The sequence below is a fragment of the Hyperolius riggenbachi genome, chromosome 1 (assembly GCF_040937935.1).
Source record: "Hyperolius riggenbachi isolate aHypRig1 chromosome 1, aHypRig1.pri, whole genome shotgun sequence".
Taxonomy (NCBI): Eukaryota; Metazoa; Chordata; class Amphibia; order Anura; family Hyperoliidae; genus Hyperolius; species Hyperolius riggenbachi.
Window position 1 is genome coordinate 522,417,009 of NC_090646.1, and position 17,363 is coordinate 522,434,371.

At 43.8% G+C, this 17,363-nt stretch overlaps 1 protein-coding gene across 2 annotated transcripts in view; it reads left to right on the forward strand.

Annotated features, from left to right (window-relative positions):
* The window catches only part of MAPKAPK5 (MAPK activated protein kinase 5), a 75,595-nt gene that overhangs the window by 13,525 nt on the left and 44,707 nt on the right, over positions 1-17,363 (forward strand). For both annotated transcript variants that reach the window (XM_068245691.1, XM_068245702.1), the window contains exon 2: positions 15,313-15,386. In XM_068245691.1, coding sequence (XP_068101792.1) covers positions 15,313-15,386 — 74 coding nt within the window. The remainder of the gene's footprint in view (positions 1-15,312; positions 15,387-17,363) is intronic.

The window sequence follows — 17,363 nt, forward strand, 5'->3', positions numbered from 1 at the left end:
AACTTCTAGGGGATGGAAGAAGCCCCCAGGTAAGTAAAGCTTCTGTTCATTATTTTACCTCGAATAACCTTTAAACCAGTTGGGTTGGAATTGTTGGGAAAATAAATCATGTTTATGCAGAAATATACTAAAGTCAAAAGTGTCAACACACTTGATGCATCATTTTACCTGGGGATTTGATTCACCTTCTTCTGTTTGCATGGGAAGACATGACTTCACATCTTACAGTAGTGATGTACAAAGGGTCAATGGGTTGACCATCACCTGCTATTTGCAGCCTTGTCCTATGCCTCGCATGCATATAAAGAGTATTATGTAAGCTAGTGGTTGAACGGTAATACAGTAGAATCTTGTTATAGTAATCTTCCTGTAGTAGTTCACTATATCAGAAATTTACTATATCAGTATGACCAATTCTGATATAATAAACTACTTGACTGTGTCCTCTGGAGTTTACTAGTTTACTATAAAGGGATTCTACTGCAGTGTTCTCCTCAGAATTTTTTTCCTGCTGGGTGGCATGAAAAAGTAGTCGGGTGGGGCGCGACAAGAGAATGCAGGGTCAGTGCAACTCTACTTAAAGAATAGTGAGGAGGTGAGCTGATGACAGCCGGGTGCTCACAAAAATTAGCCAGGAGGAGCACCCGGCTAAAAGAGCCTGGGTAGAACGCTGCTCCTGCATACGAAGACATGGTGCATTTCTGGAGAAATTATGCACTGCGAAATAAACTTTGTTTTCATTGATCAAATGATTGTAGCATTGCTGGTTTATTTTTTTTCTTAGGAAGTACTCTGACTCAAATGTACCGGTTTTCCCTCAAATTGACATCCAGCCATATGACTAAAATCTGTCTTTTGTATAGCTATGTACAAATGTACATTTCTTAATTTGCATTTGAATGTTAGCAGACTATAAGTATGAATACAAACAGAACAGTTTTGGATCATTCACACTGCATGTCATAAAATACTGTCAGTCTGTTATGATTTATGTCCCAGATGGCTATGTCATTTCCTCCTTTCTGAGCAGTATTGCTAATTTCCTTTTAGAAATGCAGGATGGAGTAGTATTTAACTGATGTATTAAGTCAGTGTATCCAACCACGCCTTATTTTTAGCAGTTTATTAATGGATTCACTATTATTTTTTCCATTGCCTGAGTTACCTTGTCCAAGAGTTGGCCTGAGCAGCAGGCCCAGGACTCATGTCATTTTTATGCAGTACTCCCTCTTCCTTGTTCAGTCTTTCCACTCCCAATACTGCTTGTAATTTCAGCACACACGGAACCTCTGCTATTGTTATGTACTACCTGTGATTCCGGGCTGTCATGCTTACAGGGACTCCTAGGTTCAATGTGGAGACCGATCCCAGCCAGAGGGAACTACAGATTGCCAGTAGGCTGGCTCTCCTCATTCACACAGCTAAATCTCACCAATGCCTGAAGGATCCTTAGCTGTGTTGCTAGGCCAGCAATGGGATAAAAAAGAAAAGGCTAATAGGAGCTTGTTTTTTGTGCAAAAGTGTTATAAGTAGCTAGTATAATTACGTGTTCCTATTCCATCTGCTACTGTCTATTTAATAAAATGTCAAGAGATGCAGTTTTATTCAATCTAGTCTTAGGGCCGGTTCATACTTTTTGTAAAAACGTATCCGTGAATCCTTTTTTTTTTTGGGGGGGGGGGGGGGGGCCTGTACAAAAGCTGGGAACACTGATACCAATGTTAAAAATAGCAGCTGTCTTCACCCAATTAAAAAAACGGATCCGGGGGATCTGTTTTGAAAAACTGAACGTAGAGTCCGTACTTGTCAGGACATCACGGACCCCGGATGAGATTTCACGTAGCACGGCTACACGGAGGGGTAGTGAAAGGCTACACAAAAACGGATCTCCCTACACAGAGAACTTTTGCACACAAAACGGAGGCAACAAGGGCTTGCCTACTGCCTGCTCCTCCCCTCAACATAATCTCTTATCCAATAGAAACACACATGAAGAAAGGACATACGTTTTAAACGGACTGGAAACGTATACAAAAGGAGAACATTTTATAAAACTGATCAGTTTTGCATCAGTTTTTAGAAAATCTGATCCATTTGAAATGGATCCGATCTGCAACTGGACAAGTATAGACCGAGCCTTAATTTAGCTTACTGTCGGTTGCTTACCTGCCCCAAAGGCCACTGTACTTTATTAGAAGTCTTAATAGATCAGGTAAACTAGTGATGTATTATAGGTATCTATCATTTACCTGCATGTCGTTATGTACTCATTATTACATCATATGTCAATTGACTTCTGGTGGAGGATGGGTCTGGCCACTTCCATTGCTAGCTTTATGCTGCTTAGTCAGTACAAGCTATGGGAAGAAACAGTTGGGCTCTAATTCCACCAGTAGCCCACCAATGTCGATCTTAAAAAGCAATTCCTAAACAGTGTTTGATCGATTGTTTAAAACACACAAAAAAACTCAAACAAGGGCCTGATTCATCACTGGATTTTTGTAAATAGTGAACTCCTGCACAGCCTATAGTCAGTACTTGTTAACTATTTAAAATATTACTAGGTACCTGATGTCAGGATAGCAGTTGCCACAAACTGCTGGTCCATGATGCAGTGAGTCAAAGTTAGGGAAGGGGGAAGTTTATTGCTAATATTGTGTTGAAATCCCCCCCCCCCCCTCCTTTCCTTGTACTGCACCTCCGCCTCAGGAGAGCATCAAGAGCCACACTTCAAGTTTAAAGAATAGAGGGAGGAATTACCGTAACCAGATTGTTATCTGATGTGCCCCAGCGTTCACAAAAAATGGAACCAGGGATCAGTTGACTTGTGCCATAAGATGCATAATAATATAGTTACAAGGAAGTCTAACTTGGATTTTCTGCAGTCATCACATGGGACAGCTGAATAGGAGAGTCAAGCAAGTGATAATGGAGATCTCCTATAGGTAGACCACTGCCTGGATTAACTTCTTGCTAAATGCCTTCTTGCTGGCAGAAGAAGTCCACCCAGTAGTATATTGTAAACCTGAGTGGGCTTATCCATTTACTTGCATGACCTATCTAATGTACATATGCTATGGCTCTCTCTCCCCAGGAGGTAGATGAGAATCTAGTAGAAGGGGTTCTGGCCATCTTTCCATGTCCAAAATGTCTTGTCCATACTCCTTATTCACAGAAAGGGTGTGCCAATGAGGCCCCCTTAGTATGAGAGACAAATCCTGTAAAGGAAGAATCTTACAATGATTTAGAGGGTTACCCAAAAATATGTCTAGAGCAGAACACTGAAAGAATTCAAGGACTAAGGGAAATAATTCATTTGACTAATTGGTACTCTGGCACTAGGATGTGTAAATCGTCCATACCATCCCATTAATCTTGTGAAACAGGTTGACATTTTAGGATGGTACTTATGACTCTCTGTAAACATTCCTTAGCTCTTAATATCTCCCACTCAGGATCCAGGCACTCAGGTAAAAGAAAGTTTAAATGAACTAGAGGAAGATGTTGTCTCCAAGATTCCTGCTGTGGTAACTAAAGGAGTACAGTGAACCAGGCCCTCCTCTTTTGCCACTAAGAGGCTAAGATCTCCCCGTGCACCTTTCTCAACACAAAGGATAATAGTCTAAACACACATGCTAGTCTAAATTCATCCTGCCGGGTCTTTCAAAAGTTGCAAAAAATGGAAAATGGTCATTTGTTGTATTTTCAGAATTACGAAGTCATATTTACTGGAATCAAAAGCTACTTAAATTTAAAAAAAAATTACACATTACCATAGCACCCCTTATTTATAGCACATTCACAATTCTTGCGGCCATTGAGCTTGTCCTTTTTTAGAAGAGTTTCTGCTTGAATTTCTTTACATGAATGGATGTCAGAATTGCTGCTGTTTGGATGTAAACTACCGTTAGATCATCGGGGGCAAATGGGCCCCACCAAATTTATGAATTCTGGAAGTAGCAGAGACTTTTATCGACCATTCTTCCATTCTTGGACATAGGCTTCTCCCTAGTTCTTGCTGTGCCAGCCCCACTTATGCCATTTCTTGGAACAAGGTGCCAGCGAGGGATCAAAAACAGAGACTGGACCACAGAGACCACTGTAGTGGGGATCGTCCACACCAAACTAGTCTTGTCCTATTGTAGTAACCTGAGGGGGGGGCTGAATCTTGGCCGAATAACCAACTGCAAAATCAAAAAAGCAAAGATGAAGCAAAAACACCGGCCCATGTCTTCAGAAAGCAAAGACAGATAAAATGGCAGGGAGCAGTGTGGGCACAAATTTGTTTGCCCATGTCCTGAGGGTGTAAAAAGAGCAGTTGCCAGTACTTATTTGTGTGCTACCATGTGTAATTCAGGAAATTGCATTACTTCTGACAGAGGATCCTGTCATCATTCCATAGGCTCCACATCTAACACTGCTGTGCTGCTCAATTTTAAGTGCAGGTTGCTGGCTGCTACAGGGAGCAGGATGGAGTCAAACTTAGGCCCCACTGTGGTCCCAGGACCCAAACTGCTATGGTTACTATAAAACACAACTCAAGAGGTAGCGCTCACGGTTTGGAATAAAATATATATAGGATAAAAATGATGTACCAGCAATATATCCACTCTATACTAGAGGTGCATAAGCAATAAGATACAAATTAAAAGTCCCCTATCATAGTCCATAAAATATGATTCATTTCAATCCAATATGGCTTCTGCTCCTGCTGGGGTCATTAGAGGCCTACAGCTCTTCACACAGGGATGGACCACCACCAACACCCTTTGTGTGCCGCTCACTGCAATCAATGACCAATCAATGGTCTTTATGAGCCTTGGGACCGTTCCTGGGTCGTCCCCCACCTCTCAGGCCAAACCAGTATCAAGATTCTTCCTCCAAGAGCCTCTTCTACTTCTGCTATATTTTTATCACCGTACCTCAATAAAAAAAACTCCATATAGTATAATACCGCTAAAAAAGTTTATTGATGAAACCCAATTGCACTCACATGTGGGTTTCATAAGCGCATATAGTAATTTCTACGATGGGCTCTCCCCCGTAATGGTGGCCAGGCTGGCAGGCTCCAATTCCGGTGTTGGCTCAACTACACCTCTGCCGCGCGCTCGATGGTGATGGATGCCGTCTCGTGCCTTGCCTCACCGCCGCCACTCCGCTCAGTACGCTAGTCCCGCTTCCGCATCAGCCTGATGCGGAAGCGGGACTAGCGTACTGAGCGGAGGGGTGGCAGCTACTGTCAGGTGGCACATGCAGCAGCTGATGGGCATGAACCTGGTGTGTATGTGTGTTTAATGCCACCTTAAATAGGAACTTTGCCGAAAATTATTAGTAAGTCCTAAAATATATCAATACATTGCAAATTGAGACGTTAAAACATAGAAGAGAGATCAAGAAATAATTGATATTTGCCATGGAATTTATTAATGTTTGATCAACAATGAGCCTACACGTAATCCTCTTTACTACTACAATAAAAGAAACCAGACAGCACCAACTGCCATTATCTATAACCACACCCACTAATAGTGCGGTAGGCAAAAAGGTGTTTTTTTTTTTTTTGTTTTTTTTTTTTATCGATCTACCGTATTTTTTGGACCATACGACGCACCTAGATTTAGAGAACAAAAAAAACAGGGAAAAAAAATATACTAAACCTGGTGAATCCATGATGCAGGGGCATCTTGTGGATCTTCTCACCCCAATTTTTATGTCCCCTTGTACCTCATGTCCCCCTAGTACCTTTTGTGTCCCCCGTGTACTGCTCTGTATCCTCCTCTGTCCCTCTGTGTCTCATTCTGTCCCTCTGTCCTTTTTATGTCCCTGTGTGTCCTCCTCCATTCCTTTGTGTCCACAGACATGCAGAAGTCGCATACCTGTAAAGGTCTTCTGCCACCAGTCACTGCTATTGTGATTTGGTAGCTTACCAGGCATTGGACAGGCTGCAGATTGGCGGGAGCTGACCAGGCTGCGGGGAATCGGACAGACCTTGGAGTTAATCTACGTGCTGCATAAATCTGCAGCATGCCATCCAGACTACGCTCCGCAGTCACTTGTTAGGCAGTGTTTCCCAGCAGCCCCCACTCATATGCGGGGAAACGCTGCAGATTTGACCTGGACTCAGGTGTACTGGAAATAGGCCCTTAAAGAGACACTGAAGCGAAAAAAAAAAGATGATTTTTATGTCTAGTACAGCTAAGAAATAAAACATTAGGAGCAAAGACATAAGTCTAATGATGGGTACACACGGTAAGATTTTCCGTGCAATTTTTCCGACCCGATCGTTTTTTCCACACGATTCTGCGCTCGATTCTCTTTTGTATCTTCATTCGTTTTTCTTATCTTTTTTTACGTTCACTGCTATGAGAAATCGAGCACCGAAACGATCAGGAGCAATATCGGATATGACTGATTTTATCAATCGGATCAATCTGTCACACAGAAAATTGTACCGTGTGTATTAGGCATAATACAATACATTTCCCACAATGCAACAAGGTTCACAGACTGGAAACTGCCAAGTGTACGTACTCAGAATTTCTTTGTGGGAGGGGTTTCACCACAATATCAGCCATATAGCGCCCCCTGATGATTCGTTTGGGAAAAGGAATAGATTTCTCATGTAAAAGGGGGTATCAGCTACTGATTGGGATAAAGTTCAATTCTTGGTCAGAGTTTCTCTTTAAGAAACTCCATTTGTTATATATGCAAAAGATGTAATCTTTAGGTGCCATGCACTCCACTGTGCGCTTCTCCAAAATAGAAGAACCTATAAGAACAACCTCACATAGCGTAATACTGATAAGTTAATCATACATCACACTCCACAACACAGGTGTGGGTGATCAACTGTGCTCACACGTGATGCCCACCACCCTAAGGCTCAAAAAAGGCTCACCAGATGTACACCACCATGATACAGGTGGCAATCTCGCATAAGCATATATGTATCACTCAGAACATCAGTGATCATATCCAATTCAGATCATAAAATGGCCTTTAATAAAAAGATAAAAATTCATCGCGCAATATGTCAGCTCCAAATAAAACAAACTGCGCCTCTCGCGCACTCCAGCAACTTACAAGATCCCACCGGGATGAATTAGCGTGTCAGCGGCAAGTCTCACGGGTCCACATGCGCTGGGTCTCCAACAGCCGTTCGCGGTGTCCCTCTCTCCCAGCTCCCGCACTTCCCCGACTTCCACATACCGATCACGTGACCTGCGTCAGGCGTACTGGCTCCGCCCTACGCGTTTCATCACCAGGACTCATCAGGGGCTAGCGTTGCCAGTAGGCTAGCGACACACATATACCCTCTCCTTCCGCTCAGTCCCCGCCTATTAATACCAGTTCCGCCCTCAGCCTTGCCATTATCACTCGCCTTACAATGTGACATTATAGCAGGTATTACTGCCCATATAAATTACATATCATCCTATATTAAACCAATGTGAACATCCTTATCTTATATTGCACATAATAAATCTACTTATCACCACGTTGCATTAGGGCAGTAACTACACCTACACTAGTGCCATCTTGTGGCCAAATACCTAACTTCTATTCCTACATGTCTCATTTTCAATAATTTACATTAAAACACTTTAGATCAAATTCAATCTTCAATCCAGTAGGTGCAAAAGACCCCAAATTATAAATCCATCTACCCTCGGCCCTCGAGATATTCCTGTTTACTTGAACCACTCCATTTAGGTACCGATTTTTAATACCCATAAACTTTAATAAAGACGGGTTGCATCCATGAAATTTTTTTTGAAGTGATTAGATACACTGTGATTCAAAACCCCTAGAAATGTTGTACAAGTGCTCACCAATCCTCTTGTGTAAAGCCCTAGTGGTGCGGCCCACATATTCCAGGCCACACGGGCACCAGAGAATGTAGACCACACCAGAGGACGAACATGTAATGCATTGCCTCAGCCTATACACATAACCTGAGTTCCTTCCCACAAATTGATCACCCCTAACTGGGCAGGCCTCACAGCATCCCCTGCATTTCCTGCAGGGAAAGAAACCCTTTTGACCTAGTAAATCAGTCCCTGATGGTCTTGGTGGCGGATCTGTATAGCTTGTAACCACCTAGGACCTCAGATTGGGGGCTTTTCTATAAATGAAGGTTTGTTTGGCAGATACTTACCTAGTACTCCATCTAATTTGACTATGTTCGAGTGCTTGACTATGTTCGAGTGCTTATTAACTACCCGCTCCACCTGCCTATACTGCTGATTGAACCCCAATTGAAGGGCATACTCATGTTGGTTAGATACGGGCCTCTGGGTCTCCTTAATCAAAGCACCCCTTCAAACCCCCCACCTCAGTGGCCACCTGTTCCACCATCCCCCTGTTATAACTTTTTTCCACAATAGTATTTCAATTGTGACAGCACCATAGGAACTTGATGTGCAGTGATCAACCCTGGAGTGCACAGGGTACTTTATCAAATAGGATGTTAGGATCCGCATCATCTAAAATCAGAAAATGTATTCAAATTTCTTAAAATCCATAACAGGCATTAGCAAGTGTGAGCCGGGTCACCATGACGCACGGCGTTTCTGAGTATAGCTCTTTCTTCAGATGGTAAAGGCAACACACAACAGTGTTTACCATCTGAAGAAAGAGCTATACTCAGGCTCACACTTGCTAATGCCTGTTATGGATTTTAAGAAATTTGAATACATTTTCTGATTTTAGATGGTGCGGATCCTAACATCCTACTTAATAAAATAACCCTTTTCCACAAACCGTTCGACTAGGATTTTACTCTGACTGTCCTAATCTTGTTGGAAAGTACAGTTCCTTTTTAACCGGGTAAATTGCCCTTTAGGGATATTTTTCAACCACCTAGTATGATGACAACTGGACATTGGGATATACCCATTCCTATCAGTGGGTTTGAAATTGGTTTTAGTAACCAATCTCCCATCCCCTTTCCATAATTCTAAATTAATACAAAAATTGCAACTTATTTTGACTAACTGTGAAAGTAAGCTCTATTTCTTCCCAAAGTAGGTTTATCTCACCACAGAACATGTCCAATTCCTCTCTGGGACCCCTCCAGATAAATATCAAGTCATCTAAAAAATGGGACCAATGTATTATTCTTTGTTGTGAATCCCTCACCAGGACTATCTCTTCCCACTGCCCCATATATAAATTTGCTACGCTGGGGGCAAATTTAGCCCCCATAGCACAGCCTTACTTTTGCACAAAGTATTCCCCATCGTAATGCCGTAATGCAACGTGGTGATAGGTAGATTTATTATGTGCAATATAAGATAAGAATGTTCACATTGGTTTAATATAGGATGATATGTAATTATATGGGCAGTTATACCTGTTATAATGTCACATTGTAAGGCGAGTGATAATGGCAAGGCTGAGGGCGGAACTGGTATTAATAGGCGGGGACTGAGCGGAAGGAGAGCGTATATGTGTGGCTGGTGTACTGGCAACGCTAGCCCCTGAGTCCTGGTGATGAAACTCGTAGGGAGCTCAGTGATCATATCCAATTCAGATCATAAAATGGCCTTTAATAAAAAGATTAAAATTCATCGCGCAATATGTCAGCTCCAAATAAAAACAAACTGCGTCTCTCGCGCACTCCAGCAACTTACAAGATCACACTGGCATACTGGCTCCCAGTTGTTGTGGCCGCAATAGCAGCATAGGGGGCGATATACAGGCTGGGAACGCGAAGAATCACTCGCGTTCCCATGCCTGTCGGCCGGTGACGGCCAAACCGGAAGTGTTCGCCGGCGGGTCCTGGACCATTGGAGCGGAGCTGCGAGGGCACCGATCGGCTGCAGGGGGCTGAGGGAAGCCCCAAGTGAGTAAATCTCATTTTTTTCACTTGACTTTAGGTTCACTTTAAACAAGGTGTGTATGAGATCTGCAGATATTATAGATTATGAATGCATTTTACAGGAACGGATCTTTTGCAGATACTGATCTGTTGCATGTGTACAGCATCCTTGTTTTCAGCATCTTGCAAAGATTTCTATCTGATGGGGAGTTCAGCTCAATAGAATAGACTGTGTAGGTATGGCTCTCATACTACATGAATGGGGGTAAAATTGGTCTGTGATCTTTCATTTTCCAAAGACTTTTATCTAATGTGTGTACGCACCTTAAGTGTTTGCTTGTTTTTCCCCTGGTACAACCTTCTCGGTTAGTGTTTGCCCTAGTGCGTAAACTGCAAATATTAGAGAATGATACGTTTATAACGTTTTCTGCTTCAGTGTCTCTTTAACCCTTTCTGGACCAGCACCCTCTGCCCCCTTAAGGACCAGAGGGTGCTGGTCCCGTAAATCGCCGCTTCCCGACGAATCGCCGCAATGATCCGCCGCTCCCGACGAACACGCCGCTCTGTCCCCGCCGCAGGCTGCTCTCTCTGCCGTCGCTATGACGGCAGAGCGCTGTGCGCCGGTCAGGAGCCGCTTTCATTGGCTCCTGACCCTGTCACTCCATGTAAGCCAATGAGAGCGGCTTACATGAATGACAGGGCCAGGAGCCAATGAAAACGGCTCCTGCCCGGCTCACAGTGCTCTGCTGTCATAGAGGCGGCAGGGCAGCAACGAGCGGCGGGGGCAGAGCGGACCGAGCGGCGGAGATGGGCGGGGGCGTGCGGTCAATGGGACGTAGAGTTTACGTCCTGTCAGGACCGCAGCGCCCCCTGCCCGACGTAGATTCGCACTCGCTCGGTCCGAAAGTAGTTAAAGAGGAACTGTAGTAAAAATAACATTGAATAAAATTGCTTATTTTTTTAAAAAAATTATTAAATTATAGATTAGTAGCGTTTGTTCATTGCAAAATCTTTCCTCTCCCTGATTTACATTCTGAAATTTTTTACAAGTGTTGATATCTTTAGTTTCTGCCTGGTGATCTGTACGGAATGTTTGTTTCTGATAGTTCTATGCATAGAGGGAGCTATTGCTTTCTTGGCAGTTGGAAAAATCTGTTATTTCCCACAATGCAACAAGGTTCACAGACAGCAAACAGATGCCCCTGATAATCTATTTGAGAAAAGGTAAAGATTTCCTGTGGGAAAGGGGGTATCAGCCACTGATTGGAATGAAGTTCAATCCTGGGTTACAGTTCCTCTTTAAAGGGGCAGTATTGCGAAAATAGTCCTTTTTACTTCATTACATATAAGTTATGTACAAGTGGAGTAATACTTTAAACATGTTTAGTGGCTGAACAAATGTAATTAGTACACTGGCATTACCTATTTGAAGCAAGGGAGCCACGTCAGAAGAAACATTTACTGACGCCGATTTTAGACAATACCATTATGCTGTAAGAGGCAGCTAAATCAGCTGTTTGGGGTGGCATTATATTTCCCCCTTGAGACGTTAGAAATAGGATCCTCCACCTTGTAACTGCACTCTCGTGCAGTTCCCCCAGCTCATGTGAGCCGCGTGACGTCACCGCACTTCACAGATCCTAATGCTGCCTGCCGAGGCCCCTTCACCGCTGCTGGCAAGGACACGGACACCTATTGCTGTCCGTTGCTGTGGTTACCAGCTTTCAGCTCTGCGCAGCATTATGGCAGCAGCACGGAGCAGACAGGAGTTGTAGCTGTGTCCTACTAGCATCTAACATTACAATTAAAGTTGTTGTTCTATTCACTAGGCAAGCATTCTTAGAAGGAAAGCAGTAAAAATGTAACTCTTTCCTTCTAAGAATGCTTGCCTCGTGAATAAAACAACAACTTTAATCGTAATGTTAAATGCTAGCAGGACACAGCTACAACTCCTGGCTGCTCCGTGCTGCTGCCACAATGCTGCGCAGAGCTGAAAGCTGGTAACCACAGCAATGGACTGCAATAGGTGTCCGTGTCCTTGCCCGCATCGGTGAACGGGCCTCGGCAGGCAGCATTAGGATCTGTGAAGTGCGGTGACGTCACGCGGCTCACATGAGCTGGGGGAACTGCACGAGAGTGGAGGATCCTATTTCTAACGTCTCAAGGGGGAAATATAATGCCACCCCAAACAGCTGACTTAGCTGCCTCCTACAGCATAATGGTATTGTCTAAATCGGCGTCAGTAAATGTTTCTTCTGACGTGGCTCCCTTGCTTCAAATAGGTAATGCCAGTGTACTAATTAAATTTGTTCAGCCACTAAACGTGTTTAAAGTATTACTCCACTTGTACATAACTTATATGTAATGAAGTAAAAAGGACTATTTTTGCAATACTGCCCCTTTAAGTGTATGTATTCATGTATGTATGTTTGTATGTATGTACAGTATGTATATAATACTTTGGTTGCCATGGCATGGTTGTTCTTGTCAATGGTTTCTAGTGACTGGTACAGACATGATGGGTACTTAAAAGGGTTCTCTTGGGGGGGTTTTCAAAATAAAATCTGACACTTACCTGGGCCTTCTATCAGCCACCTGTAGCTGTCGTGTCCCGCGCCGTCCTCCTCCGATCACCTGTTCCCTGCCGCCGGCACCGGGCAAATATTCGTCTAAAATGACAAATAATGCACGCTCCCGTTCGCGTCATCGGGAGCTTACTGCGCAGTACGAAGTTTTCTTGTAGTGCATCTGCGCAGTAAGCTTCCAATGACGTGCACGGGAGCGTGCACACGCATGGCCACAGTTGAATGGGATGCCGCGTTAGACCAGGTGCCGGCGGCAGGAACGGCGGATCGTTGGAGGACGGCGTGGGACATTACAGCTACAGGGGGTTGATAGAAGCCCCAGGTAAGTGTCTGTTTTTATTCAAACTCCCCCCCCCCCCCCGAGAACCCTTTCAAGTACACATCATGGCTGTATCCGTCCATGCTAGTCAAAGACTTAATGGTAAAGTATATTCATGAGACACTAATGTCATTACGATCCAGTGATTGGAAGGTATCTTTCACTGAAGCACAGTAAATTTGTTGCTGCCAGTACAGTACACACTGTAATTAACAAAAGAGGGACACCGAGAGCCCAATATAGTGTAGTATGCACTGGTAAATGAAGGTGTGTGGAAAGAGTATGTGCAGTATACTCACTAGTCAGGGTTACCACATAAGCAACCACTGTAAAAGCAGGTGGGGAGATTAGACCTGTCCCCTTTCAGGATTAAGAAGTCACTCTCTGTAGATCAAGGAAACAAGGGGTAACACCTTACACCTAGGGTGGATATGTATAATGTAGTATGGATACAGGCGCCAGAAGGATAAAAAGATCTAAAACGTTTAAAGTGAGGAGGTAGTGGTGGACTTACCTCCTCCGGGCAGACAAAGAAAATGCAGATCAATTTTCAGCAAAATTTTACATACTCCAGTAAAATACAACAGGTTTTGTGGGAGTGGCAATAAGATGGAGCGTGTACAAAAGCAGGTCTGGTACTATGCCAAAGAACAGAGGCGCTTGGCATAGTACCAGACCTGTTTTTGTATATGCTCCATCTTATTGCCCGAGGAAGCGGGTCACTACTGTAAAACGCGTTGTATTTTACTGATGTATGTAAATTGTTTTGCTGAAAATTGATCCACATTTTCTTGTCTGCCAGGAGGCGGTAAGTCCACCACTACCTCCTCATTTTAAACGTTTTAGATCTTTTTATCCTCCTGGCGCCACTGTATCCATACTACACTACTCTCTGTGATTAGTTACTGTGAGCAGTACAGTTAACTGAGCTGCTTTACAAGATGATAGAGGCTGTGGAATAACAGTTACTAATGTAAGTAAGGTACCGTATTTTATATATGTTACGACCAGAACCCGAAGTGTGGCCACTTCGGATTCTGGACGGCCAATGAGCGAAGTGGCCGCAGCGCATCGGCAAATGTTAGAAATGTAATGATTACGCTAAACTCAATGTATTTTACGTCCGTCTCGCTGCGGCCAAATGTATTACAACTTGGTTAATTTAATTAAATATAGCCGGGGGCAATGTAATAGATGCCTCCTATCCTCCTCCCCCCCCTGCCTCACTCCTCTCCCTGCCTTCTATACAATACGGAGCAGCCGAGGAAATGCGTGTCACCGAGAGTCACTCGTCGCGGCGGGGGAATCCTGCCGTTCCTGCAGAGGGGGTGCTGGCAGAAGCAATGTCTGCATCCTCCCTGTTCTGCTTCCCCCGCCGCGACGAACGACTCTCGCTGACACGCGTGTCCCCGGCTGCTCCGTATTGTATAGAAGGCAGGGAGAGGAGAGAGGTGGGAGGAGGAGGAGGCAGTGCGAAAGCTGGCGGCTTCATCTATTACATTGCTGCCGGCTATATTTAATTAAATTAACCAAGTTGTAATACATTTGGCCGCAGCGAGATGGCCGTAAAATACAATGAAGTTAGTGTAATCATTACATTTCTAACATTGGCCGCTGCGCTGTGGCCACTTCGCACATTGGCTGGACAGAACCCGAAGTGGCTGGCCAGAATGCGAAGTGGCCGTAACATATACAATAAACTGTCTGTTGGCACATGGCCTAATTAGATCCTGTTGACTGTAGTGCTGCGAGGTTTACCACCATATGTCAGCCTCCGTGTGTCTCTCACCTCCACTTCCCTTTAAGCATATAGGGCTAATAATGTCAAGTGGTGTATCTAATCCTGTCAGGTTTTTGTCATCTGATCTGCATACTTGTTTGGGGTCTATGGCTAAAAGTATTAGAGGCAATTAGCATTGTTTACAAGGAAATAAACATGGCAGCCTCCATATACCTCTTACTTCCCGTGTGCTTTAAATATCAAATCTACTAAAAATCTGTTAACTTTGGCTTTTATAATAAATATCGCAGTTGAAATATCAGCCAAATGTTAAATGGATGTGCTTGTTCGATGGCACCAGGATAGTGTGTGGGGGGGGGGGGGGGGGGGGGAATGTGGGTGGCAATGCACAATTGAGTTTCACATAACTGTGTACTGCATTGGACAATGAAAGGCTAGCAGACCCTGCACTGAAATAAATATATGAAATCCTGTTTGGCATCTACTCGTGCAAAGTGGGAGACTAGGTAAAAAATCAATTCAGTATGTGAAAGACATTGATCATTTACCTGGCCTACCACAAATTGTATAATGTATGCCTAACATTAGCCAGATCTTTGCGGTTAATTGATTTGAATCTCACGTGGAACAAGCATGTAGCCAGTAGGTTCACGCTCTTGTTAAAACAGCTAATCTGTATACTCATTCCATATCAATTACTCAATCTGAGGCACAGGATCATTACAACAGTCTGGCATATAGCATTTTTTTAATAGAAACACAATTGGCAGCTAAGTTACTGTTAGTGCATTCAGATTTTGTTCTGTAATGCCTTTTAACCTTTTGTCTTTATGTTTACATGTAGGAAACCTCAATACTGGAAGAATACAACATCAACTGGACACAGAAACTTGGTGCTGGAATAAGTGGCCCAGTAAGGTACGGTCACCTTTATATTCTTGTAGTGGCTGATTGTTGCATGCCATAATCTTCAGTATGTCCTGTAACATCATAGTGTATTAAGCATGAAGGCGTAGGAAAAGCTGTAAATATTTGCCAGAATAGCATTCTATAGCATTATAAAAAAGAAAACTATACTTTGTTTTTTTTTTTAAAGAGAACCCGAGGTGGGTTTGAAGAATATTATCTGCATACAGAGGCTGGATCTGCCTATACAGCCCAGCCTCTGTTGCTATCCCAAACCCCCCTAAGCTCCCCCTGCACTCTGCAATCCCTCATAAATCACAGCCACGCTGCTGACAAACAGCTTGTCAGAGCTGGCTGTGTTTATCTCTATAGTGTCAGTCTGCTGCTCTCCCCCGCCTCCTGCAGAACTCCAGTCCCCGCCTGCATCCCTTCCCTCCCTGCTGATTGGAGGGAAGGGACAGGGGCAGGGACCGGAGCTATGCAGGAGGCGGGGGAGCAGCTGAGACTGACACTACAGATGTAAACACAGCCTCACAGCACGGCTGTGATTTATGAGGGATTGCAGAGTGCAGGGGGACCTTAGTGGGGTTTGGGATAGCAACAGAGGCTGGGCTATATAGGCAGATCCAGCCTCTGTATGCAGATAACATTCTTTAAACACACCTCGGGTTCTCTTTAAGGCTTTATTTTTAATTTTTAAATCTTGTGCCGAGTGTGTTTAATACTTGAAAGTGGCTGCTGTGATATTATTAACTGTACCTGCAGCAAAAAAGTACCCCCTAGGGCATACATGACAAACTCCAGACCCGCGGTCCAAATCTGGCCCTCTGAGTCATCAAATTTGGCCCTCAAGTGGTTTCCCCATTTATTCCCCGTTATTTGAATTATGTTTCTCTCTAGACCACCAGGGAAGCTATATTGAAGATGAAGCCCTAGATCATCAGGGAAGCCATATGGGAGAGAAAGGGTGAAAGCACTAGACCTCAGGCAACTGTATAGGGGAGGGAGGGAGATTGTAGACAACAGGGAGCTGCATAGGGGAGTAGAGGAGGGCCACTAGACACCAGGGAATTGTATAGGGGAGTGAGGGGGCTATTAGACACCAGAGAAATTTATAAGGGAGGCGGGAGGCCATTAGACATCTTTTTCATGAAAGGTAAATAGAAGCCAAATGTGTTATCTGCCTGAGAAAAGGCTTGTGAGGAGGTTTTAAAGAGAACCTGAGGTGGAATATTTAAATCTTAATGGGACCCTGAGGCATGTCATGTGCACAATGACATGCCTCTCTGTCTCTCTTTTGCTGCTGCTAGTCCAAAACATTTTAAATAGTATTTTTTTTTTTTACGTAGAAAAGGGGAGCAGACTCATTTGGCTGCTATGTAGTATGGCCAGGCAGCATACTGTTGCTATGTAGTATGGCCAGGCAGCATACGGTTAAAGCTGCTGTGTGTTGAATTGTAAAAAATAGCCTGGTCACTAGGGGGTGTAAACCTGTGTTCCTTAAAGAGAAACTGTGACCAAGAATTGAACTTCATCCCAATCAGTAGCTGATACCCCCTTTTACATGAGAAAACTATTCCTTTTCACAAACTGATCTTCAGTGGGCACCTGGCAGTTTCCGGTCTGTGAACCTTGTTGCATTGTGGGAAATAGCTGTTTCCAACTGCCAAAACAGCATGCAGCAGCTACATCACCTGCCAACAGTAAAAATGTCACCATGTAATACATGTCAGAATGTAAATCAGGGATTTAAAAGATTTTACAATGGGCAAACACTGACAAAATCATTTATACATAATTATTGTAAAAATGAAGCACTTTTTTTTTTTTTTTACATTATTTTCACTGGAGTTCCTCTTTGAGGCCTAGTGCACACCAGAGCGGTTTGGCTGCGGTTTGCGATCTGCTTGCGAGTGCGGATCCGCTAGGGTAATGTATTTCAATGGGCTGGTGCACACCAGAGGGGGAGGCGTTTTGCAGAAACGCATA